Here is a 21,892-nt window from a genome sequence, read left to right on the forward strand (position 1 = left end):
AGAATGAAATCTGCCCACATGGAGTAAGTACAATAATCACCAACACTTAACTTCCCCCCATTTTAAACCTTCGTTATACCGTTTAAAGGAAAAGCCACGATTACATTACGTAATTAAGACGAACAAAATTCTTCTTCAAACAACAAAACAAAGTTTATGCCTAACATCCCTGCCTGCAGGTTCTAATATTCTTTGGAAAAGAAAAAGGACAAGGATAAGCTGTGGAGAACGTGATCTCCCATTTTTCACACCCAAATACCAAGACAAGATAGCTATTCTTTACCTTTTTACCAGACATCACCAGAACAGGATGAGCAAGTAAAGGTCTTCCAACATTGTTAATAACGTAAAACCTCTGTTCAATCGATATGATCTCGATTCCACGATACATACGAGATGTAACTGACCATCTGGCGCCCCGAATTTCACCCGAACCCAACACGAACGCCACCGGAACAGACAGGCTGTCTTCGGCGTCGTTCGATGATGCTTCTTGGCTGCTCGATGGGAAAGACACCGCTTCGGACCAACTACAAATTTTGCCTTCAAAGTAGGTTCCCAATTGCACCTTTCCCTGCGTAAAAGAAATAAAAACAGAAGTTACTCATAGCAGTTGGCCGAGAAGAAAGAAAACACAATTACTTCGTGGAATTTGCCAATCTGGATGGTTTCTTGCCTGCGCAAATACTATATTTATTTCATTTTGTTAAGATGTGTTCTCGTACCGTGATTCTGTGAGGCGCCACGATTGAACCAGTGGGTAAATCGACTGTAACATCTCGTTCCAGGTCCCTGACGATCAAGTGCACTGTAGTATTGTTGACCAGCAGACACCAAGGTAATACTTCAACCAACAGTGAGCTGACATGAGACCAGCGTTTTACTACTCGGCACTGCACCTCTATAGGAGGGACTGGAGACGGCCTACCACGCATGTCTAAACGGAAAACAGAAAGAAAAATAATATAAACGGAATGACAAAATGAAAAAGTAACTTCTCATGAAGTTGGCTTCCTTGTCTCGTTACTTTTCACATCTGTTACTCTTCGCGGGTTTTGCAATGCTCCTACTATACAATCTAAAGAAGAGTCATTCGCATTACATGACGTACAGTGCTGACCTTGTGGTTCATCCACCGGGGAATCGGGATGTATTTTCTGGTTGTTCACGTGACCAGCAAATGACACGTTCTTCACTAAAGAGGACTCAGGTTTTTCCTCCAAAACAACTTCAGAGCGCCTTTCAGGAGAAAGGAAAGAAAAACAAACATATTTTTGTATATTCCAAGTTAGTGAAAGCGATAGTTTAATTAATAGTTGGTAAGCGATTTCTTTTACCCATACCTTAAATTCTGATGGTTCCTGCAGTACGGCCAAATATCAGCCAGCGGTTGTTCCTCTTCCACCATACTGTCATTCTTCATCCTATTGGCTAATTCTATCAGTGTTGTGTTCAGTGGCACAGAGGGACTGGACCACTGACGTGACCCGCTGAACTGGAACGTCAAGTGATGCCAAGAGTTCGGCACCAGGCTGTACATCTGCTGCTCTTGTGCACGGCCATGGAGCTGGAGAACTGAGTATGAGTTGGTTTTGGCCGTGAACACATTCATAAGGACTGGTTCCGGGAGGTGGCTCCGCATAACGAAAAGTGGAGATAATGTCACCTATAAGACAACGTTATTTAGCGCCAGACGAAAAACAAAACGAAATTCGAAATTCCATGTGTGAACAAAGGAAAGAATATTTTACCTGTATCTGGTCCGGGGATCCAGGTTTCTCCACACTGTACCAGAAATAAAACGTCTGGAATTCCTTCACGCCAAGAAGCTGTTTGGTCAAAACGGATAAAAGAAATGATGAAACTAAATTGCATAAGCAACTTAGAAAATAACTGCACGTGAGTTCATGGAACACAAAATGCACCGAAAAAGGTACACCTGTCAGTCTACATCGCTTTTTAGAAAATCTGTGAGGAAGAAGATAGTAATGACTCAAACAACAGAACTACGAACTCGTGCAGATTATTCTATCTACTCTATTGATTGACAAGACCCTTTCCGCTCTCAGAAACCTTTGTGAACACGTTTAAGGACGTTCGGCACCCGTTACATCCTTTTCCAGTCATTTTAGAGTTCTGTGATTGGCTCCATAACATTACTATTTGCCGTATTATGACAAGCCCTGACAGGCAATGAAATATTCAAATATAATTAACTTCATAATTACCTGTACAATAAGATGCTGTCCTTTACCCTCCCCTTCCACGTGCTCCAGCGGTAACGTGTCAGACCACGTGGTACCGTTAGGAATGCGGATGCGCATGCCTGTTAGTCCCCCATGTGAAATGACGTAAGACGGCAGCGCCGTGTTTGCTGGGAGGGACACATCCTCAAGGACCTAGAATTGAGCAGAAAAGATTCTTGAATTTTTTATTCAAATTCTTGACTATATCTAACAAAAGCCTTTACTCCAGCACTACAACTCTAAGAGCCCTCGATGACTACCACTACAAGTCGAAATCGAAATATAAGCCACTTAAGCTACCCTATAATTTTTGAACTAGCCAGCACGTTAAATGCATTGTGTCACGCTATTCTCTGCAAAGCGCACATTCAGAGCGGACAGTACCTGGTAGCGCGCCTTGGGTGATTGTCCAGAACTCAGCGTGGGATTGGTTAGAATCTGCACATCAACATCGATTGACAAGCGACTGACGATAATATGGCTTCCACGAATGATGATCTGTTAAAAAATACACAAAGTTATAAAAGAAACGTGTGTGGCTAAGGTTCCAAAAAGGGTTAAAAGTCTTGAGATAAGAATTTCGTGAAGACTTACCTGCTTTTGCATGCCAGAGAGCTGTTTAACCTCAATAAACAGAGTAGCACTGTGAAGCCGGTGATGAATTGTTCGACCAAACACACCAACAGTGTCGATATCAAACGGTTCAGACCAGCGCCAGTCTCCCTCGGTCTCGATGCACACATGTAGCCTGGGAGAGGCTTTCACTGTATGCGGAGTCCTCCAACTGTACGAATGAACCTGACGGCTTCCGAGTAACAACGATTCATCAGCGTCCACCTGGAGGGAAGGGTGAGAAAGGAAATCAAACATCAAGTTAAGTAATGAACAGTTTGTGGACTTCTGGTCTACAACCACCATCATTTCTTCCAAGTAGCGTAACACAGTGGCAAGAATAGTGACTCGAAAGCTAAATGTCACACGTTCAACTCCTCTGACCATTAAATTGCCAATTGTTAAGCCCCCTATAAGAAGGGACTTCTTACAGTGCGACCACTGTAACCTGGCCCACTTGGATAACGAAAACCAAAGTAAAACAGTTTGCAGGATTTCAACTTCAGCTGTTTGGCACAATTGATTTTCAGTGTAGAACAACGTTTCAACTTAATATTGTCGACATTCTCTAATCGCTTTGAAAGATGTCATTGGTTTTCATTGCTTAAATGGCCCCAGTTGAAGCGGTGTTCAATTGAGTGTCGAAAAACCAAAACCAAACGAATTACATACCAATTAGACTGCTCGGCCAATCTCAAACCGTAGTAAAACCAAAACCAAAGTAATTGCCTCATTACTTTCCACACTCAATTAACACCCGCTCTACAGTAGTGGCACTATAGTACTTCAGTTTGTAGTTCTATATTGTATTTTACAGCCAGTTCACAGTAACCCAATAAGCACATCAGTGATAAATAGATATGAAACTTCCTTTTCGAAACAAGATTCCAAATTATAGTAATTACCATAATTCGAAACACAAGGTCAGAATTCCTAACGGTATAAGTAGCATATTGTTTCTAAATGCCCTCACCTGACCAAGCCTCAAAGCTTCGTGCGTGTCATTACAGATGATGTAATGGTTAAAAATAACCCTCTCAGCCTCAATCAGTCCAGTTTGGCCCCAGGCTCTGGCAGAAAGTGCGATTGTGTGGATCGTAGTTTGACTGACATGTGTCAAGACTGTACCCGCCTCCAGACTAACATCCAGCCACACGGGGAGACCAGTGAGGGCATCTTTAATTTTTGGTGGCTTGATCTGTGGAAACAATCATTACATACCGTTAGTGAAAAGAAAGTTGCAGGTTACAATCATCAGTTTTGGAAAGGAATTTGAGAAGCTCCGTCAAAAATACACATCGCCAGCAACGCGATAAAAAAAAGATTTGATTATATCAAACATTATTCTACAAATGACTAGCCTGCGTTGCAGAGGAGCTAAACCCGCTTGCTAGACATAACAAAAACTCGTAAGAAGTGAGGACAGCAAGCGATAGCGATAATAGCAACAGGTTATTTCACGTTTGCCTGAGGTTAAAGAAGCCTTTCAGTACCATGTTAAAATACTAATTTAAAAAGCATTATTTTAAAAAGCTCAAAACATATTCCAGGGACACGAGAGTTTCATTTTACAGGCCAGTTCCCTACAATTAACGAAAACCACTATATTACAAAAAGAATGCAAAATGAGAGGTTCTCCTTTCCTTCGACTCCGATTCCAATAAAGAAAATTAACACAGGCTTTTTACTTACTCTTCCTTCGTGATACAGAGCCATAGTGAGACCTACATCAAACGGGCTCAAGAGAGGCCTATACGTGAGGTCTCCGTAATCCAGCACCTGTGCATGACAATTCCATTCAGTTTGTACATGTAAAAACCCTCCCTCCCCTCCCACATCCTTGATGACAGCGTTGAGTCCCTCGACAGACAGTAGCAAGAATTCTTGGTCGGTTGCCAGGGAGGAGTCCATGGTAAATCCGACAAGGTGTTGTGGAATAGCTGCAAATATGAACGACAAATAACTCTTAAAATCGTGGACGCACAAGATTTTGTTGTCATTGTCTATAAGCTTTGTAACGAAGTTCGCAATAAAAGACCTAAGCCAAGCAACTGAAAGTGTCCTCTTATTCTGAAAGATACTCTGTAATGTAGCTTAAGGCGTTCAATTTTACAGACTAACTTTTGCTCAGCGTAGTGGTATCTTGGGCTACATTTCTGCTAAGACCATGCATGGTGTCTTGTGTGACACTTCTGGGAAGTGTTTACCATGAAGGAACATACAACGGCTATTATGTTGATTATGTTTCTTTTGCAATTCTAGAAAAACGTTAAAATGTTACATCCAGCGAAAGGCAGAACACAAGGTGAAACTATCGCTGCTCACTGGAAAAGCAACGTTGAAGGTGATCCTTTTGTGTTTTCCTTTCGGAGCGACTCATCAATCACAAATGTATTCCACTCATCTTACCTTGGCCGATAGCGTGCACATGGTTAGTAAACTTGACTTGTAACATGCTGATGTTGAGCTGAGCTGACAAGGCGGGGTTAAGGGCGGGTCTCACTACCGAGTTCACCTTGACAGATGCTGCTAATGAGGCTGCACTTAACAGAGATCGGTACGGAGAGGCGTAAGATGAGCATGTGTCATCGTCACCATCATAACTACAGATTAAACAAAAAACAGAAGTAGACAACTTCTTCTCACTGAGGGTAAGAAGATCACAAAGCAAGTCTTACAATGCAGTACTGGAAAGAGCCCCTTTTTGCCAAAGATTTTTCCTTTGTTCTGAAGTTTTCAAAAACCATCATTTTTCACCTGATCGGTGTGTCTGCTTCACCTAGAATGGAAACTCTGGGACCAACCTAAATTGCTTGCCTTAGATATGACTGACGAACGACATACAGAATCTGCAGAAGGCGAGAATCGGGTTTTGCGTTCATAAAATCTGGCAATAATTGATTCCTCTTAGGGGAAACGAAATCGACTCTTTTTATGACTAACTTTTAAAACTGCAGCTAAAATCACCAATTTTAGTTTTAACTTAACTTGTACTGGAACCTCAGGGAAACATTATATGATCGTATCACTATTTCATAAAAAGTACGGGTTACTGTCGTCTACTGAAAAAAAAAACACGAGTGTAAATACTCCTTCTTAGAATGGCACTGGTTTGAACATGCCAGGTAAGTTTACCAAGAGTACTTGCGACCTGAATACCTTTTCAGTCAAAACAACACTAGCAACAAATTGTTTTTGCTGCGTTGTTCGCACAAAAATAACGGCAACGTAATGTAACTGACCTTCCATCATCTGGGTAATCAATGTCAACAGTCACATCAACCACCATCTGCCACTCAGCAGCGACGATCACCTCCGAGGGATGAGCCGTGCACGGGTCAGGGAGAGAGATAGAGGTGGCGTTATTTTCTGACAGGTTGAAGTCTTTATAGGTGATGTAACATTTCTGAGTTGGATCCCAGTAACGAAGAACACATGGCACCTGTATGCAAACAGATCATTAACATGTTCCTTGTTGTGGTATTGCAATTGTTTGTATTGTTTGTAGTGTTTAATGTAACGGAGGAATGAAAGAACCAGCTGATGAACAAAAGACTGGCAGAAGGTTAAACGGACGATCATTAACAACAAAAGTTGAACATGAAACTGAAAATCGTTTTTTAGACCGTTTGACACTGAAATAATCAGTTCATGCACGATTTATGTCACAGAACAGCATGTCACGCCTTACCTGGTACTCGTCCCCCATATTCAACGTGTTGACCAGAACAGGTGTTGACAAAGGTAGTGGTACAAGATCAACCGCCGACAGTGCTCGGGGCTCAGGGTACCTCCAGGTCATGGTGGGAGGTCTGTCACAAAAGTCCGAAGTAAAAATTATCTCCCCGGGCTCTGGGTGATGCATGTCTAACTCCCCTGAAACAGACACGTTCAGTTACAAAATGGGTTGGTTTTACAACAATCCCTTTACAGTAAAAATAAATATGTTTTGGTATTGCTGGAAAGATACAGTTCTGCAACTATGCCATATTAGGGTTAGGAAAGGGAGATATACAACTATAAGTGTTGCAGCTTTTTCTAGAAAGTAAAGGAATGAATGCCATAAACCCTTTAAACTGTCCTATGCCTGACCATAGCCAAATCATCTTTCCAAAGATTGCGTTACCTGAAGCAGTCACGTATCTAAAGCAACCGGCTCGGATGTCATCAAACGACTGATACAGCACAACCTGCTCTGGCACCTCACGCGACTGATCGCTGCTTTCTGCACCAGCCTCCGCAGCTTGCTTCTTTACCACGGGTGGACTGGTAAACTGTTGAGACAGTTCCGCGAGGAGACTGAGGCAAGTCACATGTTCTTGACCAACATCGATCTGTACATAGCCAGCTTCAAGAACCGCGTAGAGCTGAGGAAGGCCACAGCCACTAGCAGGAGAGAAGAAGGAAGCAGTTTTAATTTTGTGCGGTTACCTGATGGTTACCGCCTTTGTCTTCACTTTCAACGGCCTCGAGGCCCCTTTCGAGCACTGAGTCATAACGCTGCGTTCATGGGCAAGACTCCTTACTCTTAGAGTACATGTTCCTCTCTCCAGTACAAATATACACAAGCATTGAACTGTGCAGGACGTAAAACACCACATACCTCCGGACGTACAGGTCTCGACTATGTGGAGCCCAGATGGTCTCCAAATCGATCGAGCAGCTAAATGGATGAATTAACGAACGGCATCTGTCGTAAACAGAAGTGGATAAACCCAAACCATGTAACTGTAGTCTTGTGTCTATTCTCTTTAGGTTACCTAGGAAATATAAGAATAAATACATAAGGATTCGGTTGATCTTCTTTTTGTTAGGATAATGTAGAACATAAAAGTGCGCCACTACCTGCTGTATGTATGCTTTGCAAGTCACTGTTCTATCATGGTTCACGTTAGTAACCTAAATGTTTCCAACATACTATGGTGGGAAGATGGTCTCAATCTTTCCCAATTCAGCCTCTGATTGCTCATTAATAAACGCCGCCTTAACTGCAAATTTGCCACAACCGCCCAAAAAAACAAAAACATCTTAATTACATACCTTGCAGATCCGGTTTCAGAGAAGCTTTTGCCTCGAGTCCGAGTGCACAGCCTAGCAGTTTGGGTTGGGACAGAACGGGAGGGGCCTCCAGTTCGATAAACATGTCCGTGGTACACAAACTAAAGGACCGTAAGAACAGGGTCCTTCCTGAGGCACATGTCTGGCTACTCTCGGTTACTGAATTCTCTTCACCAGGAAGCACTAGGCCGTCTATAAATTCTGTAAGCTCTTCTACGTTCTCTAGATTGAAGTTCATGTGAACAGATCGACCCAGTTCCACAGACACTTCAGCTGAAATGTAAAGAACAGTTTCCTGCAGATGAAAGTCTGTCATGTCAGAGCGAGCGCGATAGAATAGAAGATAAATAAGCAACTAAAGGCACTAAATCAATAAACAAATTAAATCAAAAAACAAAACCAAATTAATAACGAAGCATGCCCAAGAAAATAAAATAATATCCAAGTTCACTTCAATGCATGTTCAAATCCCCAAAACACTGTAAATAATGGTGACAAAGAAATTCTAAAAACTCGACGACAGAAACCGAAGATGTTAAGCCTATGAATCAACAGAATCTAATTATAATGTTTTTAACATACACAACAGTCATTCTACTTTCGATGATCCGTCCTCGAGTAACATCATAATGTGCGGCCATTGAATTCTCGGCCAGGTATTTGTCAAACAGTCGGTCGGTCGGTCGGTCGTTCGGTCGTTCGGTCGTTCGGTCGTTCGGTCGTTCGGTCGTTCGTTCGTCCTTCGGTCGGTCGGTCAATCAAATAATCTATCAATCAATCAATCAATTAATCAATCTGTCATGGAATAACTTGTAACTTGTAATTTACCTGGACCAGTCAAGAAATCTGTGATGTCGACCGTCATCAGTGACGGTAGAATACCACTGTGAGGATCAGGGACACCAACCCCGCTCCTGAACCACTCAGCAGTGTAATCCTGTGGATCAGGGAGGGGTTTGAATATAGAACCTGCTGAGGAACAAGAATAAAGTTTCGCTCAATTTTGAACCTGAAGATAACGTTGGTTTACATTGTCCCCATGCAAATTAACATTTTTTACCTGTCGTCGGAGAATTTCCAGCAACACTGACGTCAAAACAAGACACCTGAATCCGCGGTCCGCTGGACTGCGTGTTCACAGTTAGAGCAGGGTGAACCAACTCAACTCGCAAAACAGGCTTAATCTGCGCAATTTTGCCTCTTCCCGGCAAGTTTGGCTTAGAACGCAATTCTTCCTCCGCAGGTTTTTCGTCCAGAGGAATACGGCTGTAGACGGCTGCTGTAAGTTTCCTACCAGTAAGAAAAACCTCCCACGGAACTTCATTTTCAATTCCCAGTGCTTTCTCTGTGTTGTGTTGAGTCCTCCCTCGACTGACATTAGAAATCCCACCCGCACCTTTGCTGAATTTTGTAGTTAAGTTGGTGCGCGAGCTTTCAAACCCACTGTCGATTTTATCAAAGCGTTCTCTGAAGACGTCCTCTGGACCAAGGGCAACAGATGAGTCACATGGTGTTTTTGCGCTGTCTTTTAGAGGGGCACTCAAGGTGCAAGTAAACAGGACCTTCAGATTCTCTGCGGATAAAGTCTGGAGAAGCTGAATCTGCACAAAACAGATGAAAAGTTTTCGGTTAACCTGGACAAAGGCACTTAACACTGACGTGACAGAGATCAACCTTTTGTCACGAGTGCTAGTGCTTTGCTACGCATTACACATACGCAAGTGAATTTATAAAAGATCATAGTGGTACACACACTTCGAAAACAGCTCGAGCTCATATCAGCGTAAAAACCGTGAATCAGTTCCCAGTTCCCTCTGTGATACAACAACAGTCGAGGGAGCAATGCCGCTAAGCACCCGAACAAAAAAAGCTCAAGTTTGAGAATGACGCCCGTAACTGAATTCCTTGCCTCACCCTCTTCTTCACGGCTTAACGTTCTACCACACTTCTCACCAACTTCATGAAAGACTTAAAAATATCATCCAAAAATACCTGTTTCTTGTTCAGGAAACAGTCGACGTCCGTCACCACATTGAATTCTAAGGACCATCCGCAGACCAGGACATTTTCAGACACAGTCGACTTTTTCACTGTCACGTTCTTTTCTACTGATATCGCGGGCGCAAGCACTATTCTGAAGTCTGAGTCGGAGATGATTGGTGTCACGTGTACCTCTTCTGTGCCGCGCCTGGTGAATCAAACAAAACAAACTAGTGGTGAATAAAAAGTATTAATGTGTCCCTTCCCCCTTAATGTACAGTAAAACACATCAACGCTGAGGAAAAAACTCCCAATGATTATTATAGCGTGGAAGTTAGCTTTACAGCACAATCGCCCTACCTTCAATTGCTCTCAAATGTGAACGAAGGAAATTAACTGAAATAGATATGGGGCCTAGACATTAGCGACCAATCTTTTCATTAAGATAACTTGATTTATGCAAAAACGACGTTGTAGGAGCTAAGTCCGTCTTAGGTAATGCGCCTCATTGATCCCCAATTTCATGCATGCTTCATGCTTTTGGATTTCTTGTTCCTTCTTTGTTTTTCTTTCCCTCCTATTAACTAAAGCTAATTCAAATTTGAGAACCACAAAAAAAACTAATGAAATCGTGGCCTTGTTCCTTTATTTCCGATTTCCGTGAATCTAACATTTTCTGATGTATCTTTCATGTTGCGCTGAAAATGACACAGGGACGCGGCATTAACACCACATACCACATCTGCGTGTTCCACTCCAGCGCAGGATTCTGGTCCACAGCAATCCCAACTAGTTCCAGGCCATCCTCGTGTTTGATTTTTCCACAGAGTTGTCCCCAGCTCCCTGTCCACACGCCGAACCCGCACAGATCAATTTGATACTGTACGTCATGAATGTCATAACCCAGGGCTTGCCTGGAGCGGCGGCCGAATTTACGAAACTTCTCGTAAAACTCGCGATTTAGAACTGTTCTTGAGTTCGGGTTGTCCGGATGAGGAGAAGCACAGACTGTCGACAGCTGTACAACAGTCATGTCTTCTTGGAAATGCGCCTTTCCTGTTTCGGGAAATGCGTCTGCCTCTTTACCAGCTGATACAGTCGGGATAAATAGTCTCAGATTTCTCATGTTCACAAACAGAAGAGGTAGAAGGTCGACATTAACGGTCACACTCTCGGTTTTTTCTCCTCCTTCGTCGTCCTTCAGACGAAGCACGCTTTCTGCCTTTTCTACGACAGTATTGTTTTCAGACAGAAATCCAAACCGGTCTAACAAGCTCAAATCAAACGTGTTCAGAGCTGCCACGATCACCGGACACCATAACACAACATCAAATGGCTGAATGTTGACGCGGACCTCGTGCTGATCTTTAAAGTAGTCTTCCTCCTTACCAGCTCTCTCGACAGAAGTGGACCTTCGCCTCTTTAAGTGAAGAGAGGAACGTTTGTACATGACAGTGAGAAAACCGTGAGGTCCGGGACCTGGAACCTCGCGGCGACCGCTGGACGGACGCCTCGTGGATGTGAAGAGTGACTTGGACGAGATGATGTCATTGCACGAAAACAGTATACCATTAAAACGACCACGTATCCAGGAACCGCCAGTGCTGCTGAATGATAAATGAAAATAATAACGTGCAACAGTTACAAAGCACAGCTACAGTAAATTTCTTACGTTTTGTGAGATAACTGAAAATGCTACCCACGCTATTTTATAACTGACTTTTGTATCTGTAAAAACTATAGAAATTATAGTCGTTCTACCAAAAGAACTGACATAGAAATTCATGGTTGATCTCATCTATAAGGGACCGTTCATTTTTTATAAGGTAGGGGGGGCTGGTGGGATTTGGGGGGGGGGGCCATGCGAAAAAAAATGGCTTTCGAGGGGGGGCCATGCCAAAAAAATACGGGAAAAAGGGGGGGTCACGTGAAATATTTTAGTAAAACTTTAAAATGGCATAATGTTTGAATATCAAAAAAATTGCTATAGAATAAACATAGAAGGCAGGATACAAATTTATTACAAACTTTCCTTCTGCTTTAAAAAAACGTTTAGCGACAAAAAGCATTTGTAGCTACTGAAAAGAAGTATTTAACACTGTTATTTTCGAATGCAACTTTCACTGGCACTCATCTTCATCTCCGCTGTCGTCGAGTTCTTCGTCGCCGCTTGTGCTGCTATGGGAGTCTCTTTCACCAATGCTGCAAGAAGCAGCACTGCTTTCCGTCAGAGTGTACTCTTCAGGGTACATGAAGGTGTAAACATAATCTCTGACTTCCCGCTCAAGGTTGGTGGTGATTCTGCTTCTTGCAGCACTGGTGAAATAATTCCCTTCCAAGAGCTGTGCGATGTATGGCCCATCTCTTCTAAATATCGACGTGGTAACATCCTCAACTTTAAGACACTCTACCGGGACGGCCGTTCTAGGAGGGTACACAAGGCATTGTGGAAGATCATTTCCTAGCGGGTTTCCAACACAGATTCCATAAACTCGTTGGACGTTGTTTTCAGTCCGCTTCCTCTTTCTTTCATTTGACTTTCTGCGGTTTTCTTTTTTCCTTCTCCTTTTGTTGATGTGCTGTTTGAGTATGCCTTTGAATATGCTGTTATAATTGCTCTTCTTATTTTCTAGTGCTTCCATGTCCTGCGTGACCTTCGTCAACTTAGCTTCTGTACATTTGATCTGTTTTACATTAAAACTGTGGGCAAATTCTTCGCCCTGCTTTAAAGCAAGCCAATTGGACTGAAAGAGTGTGGAATCGTGTTCCTTTACATCTTTCAATATGACATTCAACTTTTCCACCATTGCTCTGTGCTCTTTGATGGAGAAGTTCAGTTTTCTTCCATCACTGGGCTTCAACTGGTACCCTTGCATGGAAAACTCACTCGCCCTTTCTGAACAGCCATCCGCACCTAGAAAAATTGCTTCTTTTGCTTGTAAGATGTCAAACTGCCTGGATCGTTCAGCTGTAAACCTTTTCTTAAACGACTCGTCGCTTTCGCCATTATTGCGCATTTTGGAATGAGCCTCTTTCATGATGCTCATGTAGTAATGCGCTCTTTCCCCGATTGGATTAACAATATAAAGAAGAACGAGCATGGAAGTGGCAGGCTGGTTTTATCTGACCCAGAGAGCGTTGCTCTATTTACAGATGAGTTTATTGCCAAATCGAAGTTTGTGGTGGATTATCTTCAGCATCTTGAAGTGCTGGAATTTAAAAGGAAAAAGAGAGCAGAAGAAAAGGCAAAGTTAAGTAGGGAGGAGGATTATCCTTGGACTGAGTTGTGCGAAGATCTAACCAAGCTTAAAAAGCTACGTGTTCCAGAACTAAACAAGTACTCAAACCACCACGGGCTGAAGCAGCATTTGAAAAGTAGCAAGAGTGAGAAAGTAAAGGCAATTGTAAGACATTCATGCTTGCAGCAGAAGAGTCCTCTCAGAGCTGGCCCACCAACACTGAGAAATGCCAGGACATTGACACAAAATGACAACAGGGCAAGTGCTGACAGCAGTGAAACAGATGAAAGTGACAATGATGAGTATGACAGTGATGCCATTGACTCTGGGGGAGAAGATGACTCAAGTGACATCACTCTTGCATTCATCAATTCAGATGAGGAAGATGCCAATTAGAGGCCAAATGCCACACGCTCAGGGCGAGCCATAACTAGGAGATCCTAAATTGACTTCTCTTTCTTTTGATTTGTTTCTTAAACAACAGCTCTCTGTCGTATAGAGATTGTAAATATTGTCTTCATAGTGAGCACAAAAACGTGAAGTAGGGGGATAAAAGAGAAATATTAAAAAAGTTGAAATCTAAATATTGTTTGTTCAGTTTTTTTTTTTTTTTGGGGGGGGGGGGGTCATCCCAAAAAATGTCCGCTATAAGGGGGGGCCATGTGAAAAAATTGGTAAGCTGAGGGGGGGTCATGCGATTTTTAAATGGTGCTTCCGAAATCCCACCAGCCCCCCCTCCCTCATAAAAAATGAACGGTCCCTAAGGAACAAAAAATAGTGTTGAGTGGGGTGAAAGATAAAGGAATGAGAGACTAACTAGCCTGCGTAGCAAGCTTTCCCGTACGAAGAGCTTTTCCGCATTCTGGCCGCGCGTAAATTGGAGCGAGAGCAAAAACTCGACGAAGCAGGGGTGGTGGGGTCGCCGAGTTTTTGCTCTTCGATCCAATTTATGCGCGGCCAGAATGCAGAAAAGCTCTTCGCACGGGAACGTTCGCTACGCAGGCTAGAGAATAATTAGTTAAGCTGTTTTCCTTTGTGATCACTGAAGCTATCTAGATCTCTAGTGGTACGCTAACCTTAATCTCGTAACTAGCCTCCTACACAGACGTTCCTTGGGCTCGTCACGCAATCTTTAAGAAGATTACGTGATGAGCCCAAACAGCGTTTGCGTAGCGTCTGCTATCTCGTTCCCAGATGATCTTGCTTTTCGTTTATTTTTATTTTTTAATTCATAATTAAAGCAAGAAGGTCTGGCCACGAGATCAACCAACAGTTCTCTACCAAAGAATCCCCCTGTCTAAGGGAAACTCACCTGTGTTCGAAGTGCGAGATATTAAAAGCTCCAACCTTGTACTGCATCTGAAGCATAGTGTCACTATAGTCAATAGAGGCTGTAAGATCCTCCAACTCTGCGCTGACGCACACTGCGGAGTCACCGACCGCTGACCGACTGTAAAGATTCGCGACGACGCGTGGAAGGGTCCATTGCAACCACAGTGAAACTCGAATCGAGTTAGATGGCTGAAAGAAATCAGAGAGAATTGTTGCAAGATATTTAAAGGGAATTGAATCACTTCAGCTCTGTAATTGTGCTAGCGGGATAATGCTTTGACTTGAAAGAGGATTTAAGAAAATGAGACGTTTTAAGATGGCTGTTTTGGCGGGAATGCATGCATGCACTGCGTTTGAACGTTGTAAAAAAAAACTAACCTATATAAAACCGACGTCTTCCTAAATCTTACCACGCTTAATTCTTCCCCCGCTCAAAAGACGCCTGATATTAGAGCCGAAACATTCCACATCAATGCCGTACCACATAAAGCTCAACAGTGTCTGTGACTGGTTCTTACTTGCGCGGGAAAATTGGAAATGAGGCGTCAACCAATCACAGATCACTTATGGACCGGACGGATCTCGGTCAGGTTAAGTCACCACTATATAATTTTTTGAGTCTGAAATCTTTCAGCTCGAACGAAGAAAGAGTTAAAAACGCCAATAAAGACGACTTTTTATGCACGCTACCAAACACCAGACAAAATTCTTAAATGCTTTACTATAATGCCACACCTGTTGAATCTGTGAGAATGCCGTTGAAGACACGCTCTCTGATGGCGCCACCTCACTTTCCATTTGGTCCAAGCCTGATGATGAAGTGACTGAAACTGTCCGTTTGAGATCTGGGGCGGGAGTCGCTGCAACTGGAGCCGTTGTACCGAAAGTAGTATCAGCGGAAGTGGACGAGGTCGGGATTGTGAAGCAAGTTGACAGGAGACCCTCTAACAAGTTGGCAACAAGCAGCATCTATAGAGGATAATATGAAAACATAAAAAAACATTTAGATTTGACATCACCGCCAATTTAAAAAGATAGATTGTTATTAACCGTTATAACAGTAAAAATATCGAGTGTGACTTCACAAATTCCCACCTGCTTTCTGGAACAGCTGACTTCGATCGGTTGAAAATCCGTGTGAACACAAAACCCAAGAGTGGAAACCCTCCGACCTCCCGCGCTACTCGGCTTAAGGAACTGGGGCGGTGCCAATGGAGGAGAACTGGGCACTGAAGACGTTCGAGCCGATGCCAGCACAGCGGTGGATGAAACTTTTGACAGTAAATAATGCACAATGGGGCGGTACTCCTCTCCAGTTAATGGCAAGCTCTTCTTCACATGCACTGAGTACACTGCAAGATTTTCTGCTTCTAATGTCCAAGGCAGAGTTTCTCTTCGCGTTGCATCTCTGTGTCGTATCTTGACTGGTAGGGACTGTCTGACTGACATGGGCTCGTGGTTTACACTGTGAAGCTTGAAACTTGGGAGACAGATGACCAGTGTGGACGGGAAGGAATTGCTGGTGATTTTTAAAGATTGGACGGAGTAGTTCAGAGCGATGTCGCTGGTTGAGATGTCGTGAATTATGTGTCTTTCTGGCAGGAACAGAGCAACACTCTTGAGTTCTACCTAAATAAAGAATTACAGTGAAACCTGTTAAATCGTGAAAGCTAGAAATATTTTGACGTGAAAAGAGGAATGATCTTCGTAGTTTTCTTCAAAGTTTGTATATGAATTAAATTTTGTGTATACGTCAATGCTTCCACGTTGCCTCCAACCAGGGTGAACATGACAATTGTGAATCCACAAAAACCTACACGAACTACAAGCCAGTAATCACAAGACAACACACATTGGCATTTACTCTCAAGATCGAGCATCTCTTTACCTGGAGTTCCATGGCTGTTATAAAAGGCAGTTTGTCAAACAACCAAGACTCGAACATCTTTCTCCCATCCACCATCTCCTGAGTGCTTTCACTCGGTGGACTCTGTTTTGTTGGACTGTCATTTTTGTTGCTGGCAATTTTTTCTTCTTTTGCTGGCGAGGCAATTGACCCATAACCTGGCAAACACAGATTTATTAGAAATTTCTTCTCAGAGCTATTCACAGCCTCCAAATGCAAGACACCTGATCGAATTCGAGGGATGCGGTTAGTAAATTCAAATTCTGCAGGAAAATAACCTTAACATACAAGTACCTCTGGCAAATGATTTCTTTCTGGGAGTGGTGGCTGATGGAGTCCTGGTGAGGGACTGGTGCTTAGTAGACTTAGTCTTCTCTCGTTCTGACTTGTGACGTGGGGTTGCTTTTGGTGCAGGAGATTTGTATGAGATCCATTTGTACAGCAGTGGATCAAGACAAAGTGTAATGCCTTTCAGATGGAACAGGACTATGCCGCCCATATGATCACCGCCTGGCGGACCTAACAATTGAAACCAGAAAATACTATTGGGAATGCGTTCAAGTGATTGTCAAAAGTAGCTCTGTGTTTTGTAAAAGAAAACATGTAACCTGCAAACTCCGAGCTTAACTGACGTTTGAACCTGGTCTTTGCACTTTTACCCTTAGGCTACCTGCACCATTTACAAAGTTCTTTATAACTGCCCAAAAGAAACAACAGATAAAGAATGCAAACAATGCCTTTAGCCCTAAGAACAAAGAAAATGCTGATCAACAAGAACGAATCAAGACTAGAAGTTCTAGGTAGCTAAACGTTCAATCGCCGATGTAAAGAAATGTGAATAGGCAACCTATTGATTCAGAAGAAACTTGGCAATGCTAAGGGCATCCTACAACACACTTATTCAACTCCATACTTTATACAGTGGTAAATGGATAGTACTGTCAAAATTTAATTTCTGACACTGCAGTGCCCAGGCCATTAGGCAAGTTAGCTACCATCAAGTCCACAATACCTTGATAAGAATTTCAAATTGATCAATTGCATAAAGCTTTAAATTACCTGGCTGAGCCACAGGATCACTACTTCTGATAGCAGCCTGTGGCACCTGTAATGTGAAGCTTAACACTGGTCCTATACTCTCCACAATGTTCTCCCGCAGAAGTGTTGACCTGAACAGACTTCCCGTGTACATTTCTGATGTATCTGACGGACCTTCTATGAAAGGCGTTGTTTCACTGATAGACTCGCCTACATCGAAAAAAGAAAACTAACTTTATTCTACGCATCAAAAGTATGCTTTATGTTAAACTAAAGGTACCTGAAAACAAGAGATAAAGAAGTAATCCCATAATACAGTGGAACCTAATTTGGCCACCTCAAAGGCATGACAGCTAAGTTTGTAAGGCTTTTCACCGAGTGTAAAGCACACCTGAACTCCTTGTTTTCGTTGTTGTTTATAGATAACAATCACTCTCACTGATTTTAAAAGATTGACGAAGCTAGATTGAGACAAGGTTCTATGTACAGCTAATTTCCACCTCTGCCTCCCTAACTGGAACTGCAAATTCATAGAAATGGATGTGGAGTAGGCAAAAAATTTGATTTCGCTGAGGGGTGTTCAAAACACCTTGTTACTTACAAGATGACTCAAGGGAAGCAGCGACAGCACCAACTGAACCACTTGCACCAATCACAGTTAGAGTCTCACAAAACTGCATTTCAATGTTGGACACTCTAAACTGCAGCTCAGGTTGCACACTAGCTGGCTCGTGTTCTGAAATAATCAATGAATTGATCACTAAGGAGATATAAATTCATTAACATTTACTTTTGAGAATAATTGCATAATTAATCTCAATTACTAACACTAGCTTTACAATTATTGTAAGCAATAGAAACAGTGGGATGCTGCGGGGCCAGATGTGCAGTTCTAACATATTTATAAATGCCAGTGGCCCTATGGCTCAGATAGAAGCTTGGTAATTTCCTAGTTTTATGAGATTATCAATAATCAGAATTAACTGGGAGATCTGCTGCTGGCCAGCGGATGATCACCACAGGCATGCATAGTTGTGTCATTCCTGTGTAGTTTTGCCCTCGTGGTCTTGCAATGTGTAGCTTTGTCGTTTTTACTTTTGCTTTACCCCCCCTCCCACCAAACTCTAGGTTCATGGTGGGCCCTTGTGTCCAGGTAAGTATACTTACTCTCCACTGAGAATTCAGTGTGACAGGTGCTGGGGGGGGGGGGGGGGGGGAGGGGTGACCCATGGGAGGTTACATTAGTTACCCCTTTCTTGGCATTTTTCCCACACTCACTTGCTCATTGCCTGCTTTGCTGTCAATTGACACCTACCCTCCATTTTGAATATTGCTTATAAAAAAAGTAAAGGGGCACTTGGTGAGGATATAAAATTATTTTTCACTCTTGCACTGTCTTCCTTCACCCAGGCAAAGTGTATGTACATATACATGTAGGTACGGAGCATATATGTGGACATGTGTGTACAAGTAGCTGAACAGAAACACTGTTGTGGTGGTTTTAAAAGCCATTGATTACTCACCAATTGGGTAGAAAACATTGTCAATTACTGCTTTGGGAACTGAAGCCACTTTTCCTTCTTTCGTCATGCTGTTAACCCAAGACTCAGTAATACAAGAGAGAAGTACAAACTGAGGCTTTGTAACTAGGGTCTGCCAGGTAGGTACTTCAAGGTTACCTTCCTTTTTCAGGAGTTCAGCTCCACCCCTGCAAGATAATAAGAAGACAAAACTCATTTACTACCATAGGTCTGCAATGCAAACAAAAGAGTGCAGCTACAGATATTAGTTTACGAGATACCTAAGTAAACCTACCAAGACTCTGGCAAAATACAGGCTCTTGATGATCCAGCCACACTAAATGGTGGAATGATGTTGAACAGAGGAACCTCTGCTGCATCTGAGTGAAGCTGAGATAGATTCATTTGAATGCCAAAAACCTGTAAGATTCATAGAAAATATTTCCATTAAATATTACTTCTGCATTATTTTATACATGTACATCTACAGTCTGTAATAAACTCCACTGAGATACAACCTTAAACCTGACTGAAAGCAGACAAGCCATTTTTGTAAATTCAAACCATGCTTTCAAGCAGTTAGTGGGTACAAGAGAAGGTCCAATCAGAATTGTAAAGAAAGGTCAGGGAGCTCTTCTTCACTAATATTTCCCACTGTTTTAACCTATCCTTGTCCTTCTACATGTAACTGCCCCTGTGTATCTGAGGATATCTTTTAAGTTTATTCAGAACCTCCACTGACTGGTAGCAGTAGAGCATGCACCATTGATAGTGATAAGGAAATTAGCATATGACCAACCTGGGCAGACATTTCAGTGTATGCACACGCGAGCATGACTTTTCCAGCAGGATATGCGGCATTGGAAATGGTCAGTTTAATGAGCTCTGTTGGGTACATGGGTTGTGTGTTTTGAAAGTCAATTCTGCTAATCTGAACAATGCATGCTGGTTGAGGGACTGCATCATTATCTTCCACCTAGAGAGAAGGACAACTTTAGAAAATCAATCATTTACTTGCAATCATCATATAGGCCTATTAAATCTCTAAATTACAGTCAGATATTAATTACAATTCAGTCTGATGGGTACAGGCTTTTGTCCTTTAAGTATGATTGTAACATCCTGTACATACCTCTCACTAACCGAGTTCGAGGTCCATACTGTAAGTTACAGACTGAGTGCGTTTCGCACTTGGGCCATAAATCAAAGGGGAAAAACGAGGATCCGTAACTTACAGTACGGACCGAGAAGATGAGGTTAGTAAGATATTTATTATATCTCTACTGTGTGGCTGACAGGTTCGGAAACGATTTCTATTCATGAGAACTCGGAAAGGCTTCAAATTTCTGACACTCCTCGAAAGCAAAACGAGTCAGTATGAAACTGTTTTTAAGTCGTTAGCACGCTTTCTCTTTCTCTCTTTCTCTTGCTATAAAAGTTAAGAACACTTATCAATAAATAACGAAACAGTTTAGCAACAAAACCAACTTTATATTTTAGCGGGCCGTACAGGAGAGTACTGCCCACTAAATGGACCAATCACAGCGTGCGTACTAACTGAGAGATATAATAAATGTAAATATATTTGTGAAAGTTAATATGAGTGTTTTATAAATTGTCACCAAAAAGTGGTAATGGTGTCCAGTTACATTACATGTACATGAGACTGGTCACACAAGAGTGATCACATACACGGTAAGACCTGTTAAACTATCCTCTTTGATGCCTACAATTGCAGTTGTTTTGTCAGAAAGTCAGTTCGTCAAAATCCAGTTCCTCTGGACAGACAGTGAGTTCTCCCGGACTGCTAACCCCATGGTCAGTGGATTAAGGAATGAGCAATTGTCAGTTTTGTATAGATTTGTTTCATTATGCCCAAAATGCTGCCTTTTTTGCTTGTTTATTTTAAATAATGAAAAGTTAGCACATCCTTCTTCAAACTTTCATTTTGGGCGAAAAAGCTTTCAGTCCAGGCGAACTGACATTGGGTGAACTGGGTATCGAGCAAAGTGTCCGGTTACAGCTGTACTACCTCATCGAGTATGTCGCACATTGTAAGTGCATTAGCAATCATATCAATGGGTAAAACATTACTAACATCTTGAATGCTCTGCAAAGACAGCTGTGAGGAGAGAGCATGTAGCTCTGAACTGCTGCCGCTTGTATGCACCTGAGAAGGACCTGGCGGCATCCTTCCATGATCAGCAGCTGGCAGTGTAGCAGAGGAAGACAACAAGGTGATGTTGAGTTGACGGCTGGGAATATTGCCTGCCAGAAGCTGCTTCTCGATAAACTCATCATAGAATGGCTCACATTTCTCTAAAATGTAATAAAATGCAAAAATGAAATTTATCTCCTCTTGGTGAAATTACCAAAACTACAATGATAAGCCAAGAAACATTGGATTAGCCAGTCCTTCTATCTTTGAACTTTAAATTCTTTTGCTCTTGAACATGCATACACCACCGGCTATGGCATGCCTTTTTTACTGGTCATGGAGTTGTAGTAGGAGTCAATCAGAAGTGCAATACAATCTAGTAAAAATCAAACCGATGGAGTCAGAAGCAGAACACTGATTCTGCTTATGCAGGGCAGGAAAAAAGTCTGAAATCCACTTGCCCAGTGGGCCAGTAAATTTCAGTTTTCACTTGCTCCCACTTAAATATTACTTGCCGATGTGGTGGCCAGCATGAAAATCAGAGGACAAACAGGAACAAGGTATACTTGGATTCCTAACTAATCCATGCTTTCAACCTAATGGTTAACTAATCTTGCAGTCTTAAGTTTTGAAATAGCTTCTGACTGGAAATTATCAAGCTGACATTTTTATTCAGACTCACAAGACTACTGAGGCTAATTTCACTTGCCTGCAGGGCCACAGAACTTCTATTTTCACTTGCCCAAGAGCAAAATTTACACGCCCCATGCAATTGGACTTGGGTTTTTTTCCTGCCCTGTGTA

At 42.4% G+C, this 21,892-nt stretch overlaps 1 protein-coding gene across 4 annotated transcripts in view; it reads right to left on the reverse strand.

Annotated features, from left to right (window-relative positions):
• LOC110067163 (intermembrane lipid transfer protein VPS13B-like) overlaps positions 1-21,892 on the reverse strand; it is a 30,583-nt gene that overhangs the window by 5,211 nt on the left and 3,480 nt on the right. The window contains exons 4-34 of one of the 4 annotated variants that reach the window (XM_089274867.1): positions 21,030-21,250; positions 19,731-19,907; positions 19,227-19,351; positions 18,935-19,119; positions 18,013-18,147; positions 17,433-17,621; positions 16,668-16,892; positions 16,356-16,531; positions 15,563-16,096; positions 15,203-15,436; positions 14,448-14,656; positions 10,634-11,500; positions 9,909-10,104; positions 8,977-9,517; positions 8,745-8,885; positions 7,899-8,189; positions 7,462-7,618; positions 6,985-7,244; positions 6,550-6,734; positions 6,101-6,300; positions 5,268-5,461; positions 4,551-4,798; positions 3,832-4,056; positions 2,841-3,083; positions 2,631-2,744; positions 2,229-2,399; positions 1,752-1,829; positions 1,344-1,666; positions 1,121-1,239; positions 726-937; positions 284-574 (exon numbers count right to left, since the gene is read on the reverse strand). In XM_089274867.1, coding sequence (XP_089130993.1) covers positions 284-574; positions 726-937; positions 1,121-1,239; positions 1,344-1,666; positions 1,752-1,829; positions 2,229-2,399; positions 2,631-2,744; positions 2,841-3,083; positions 3,832-4,056; positions 4,551-4,798; positions 5,268-5,461; positions 6,101-6,300; positions 6,550-6,734; positions 6,985-7,244; positions 7,462-7,618; positions 7,899-8,189; positions 8,745-8,885; positions 8,977-9,517; positions 9,909-10,104; positions 10,634-11,500; positions 14,448-14,656; positions 15,203-15,436; positions 15,563-16,096; positions 16,356-16,531; positions 16,668-16,892; positions 17,433-17,621; positions 18,013-18,147; positions 18,935-19,119; positions 19,227-19,351; positions 19,731-19,907; positions 21,030-21,250 — 7,466 coding nt within the window. Of the gene's footprint in view, positions 1-283; positions 575-725; positions 938-1,120; positions 1,240-1,343; positions 1,667-1,751; positions 1,830-2,228; positions 2,400-2,630; positions 2,745-2,840; positions 3,084-3,831; positions 4,057-4,550; positions 4,799-5,267; positions 5,462-6,100; positions 6,301-6,549; positions 6,735-6,984; positions 7,245-7,461; positions 7,619-7,898; positions 8,190-8,744; positions 8,889-8,976; positions 9,518-9,908; positions 10,105-10,633; positions 11,504-14,447; positions 14,657-15,202; positions 15,437-15,562; positions 16,097-16,355; positions 16,532-16,667; positions 16,893-17,432; positions 17,622-18,012; positions 18,148-18,934; positions 19,120-19,226; positions 19,352-19,730; positions 19,908-21,029; positions 21,251-21,892 lie in introns of all 4 variants that reach the window. The other 3 variants (XM_020774458.2, XM_020774457.2, XM_020774456.2) reach the window with 3 other exon arrangements.

The sequence above is a fragment of the Orbicella faveolata genome, unplaced genomic scaffold, assembly GCF_042242905.1.
Source record: "Orbicella faveolata isolate gen_17 unplaced genomic scaffold, um_ofav_v1 contig_36, whole genome shotgun sequence".
Lineage (NCBI taxonomy): Eukaryota > Metazoa > Cnidaria > Anthozoa > Scleractinia > Merulinidae > Orbicella > Orbicella faveolata.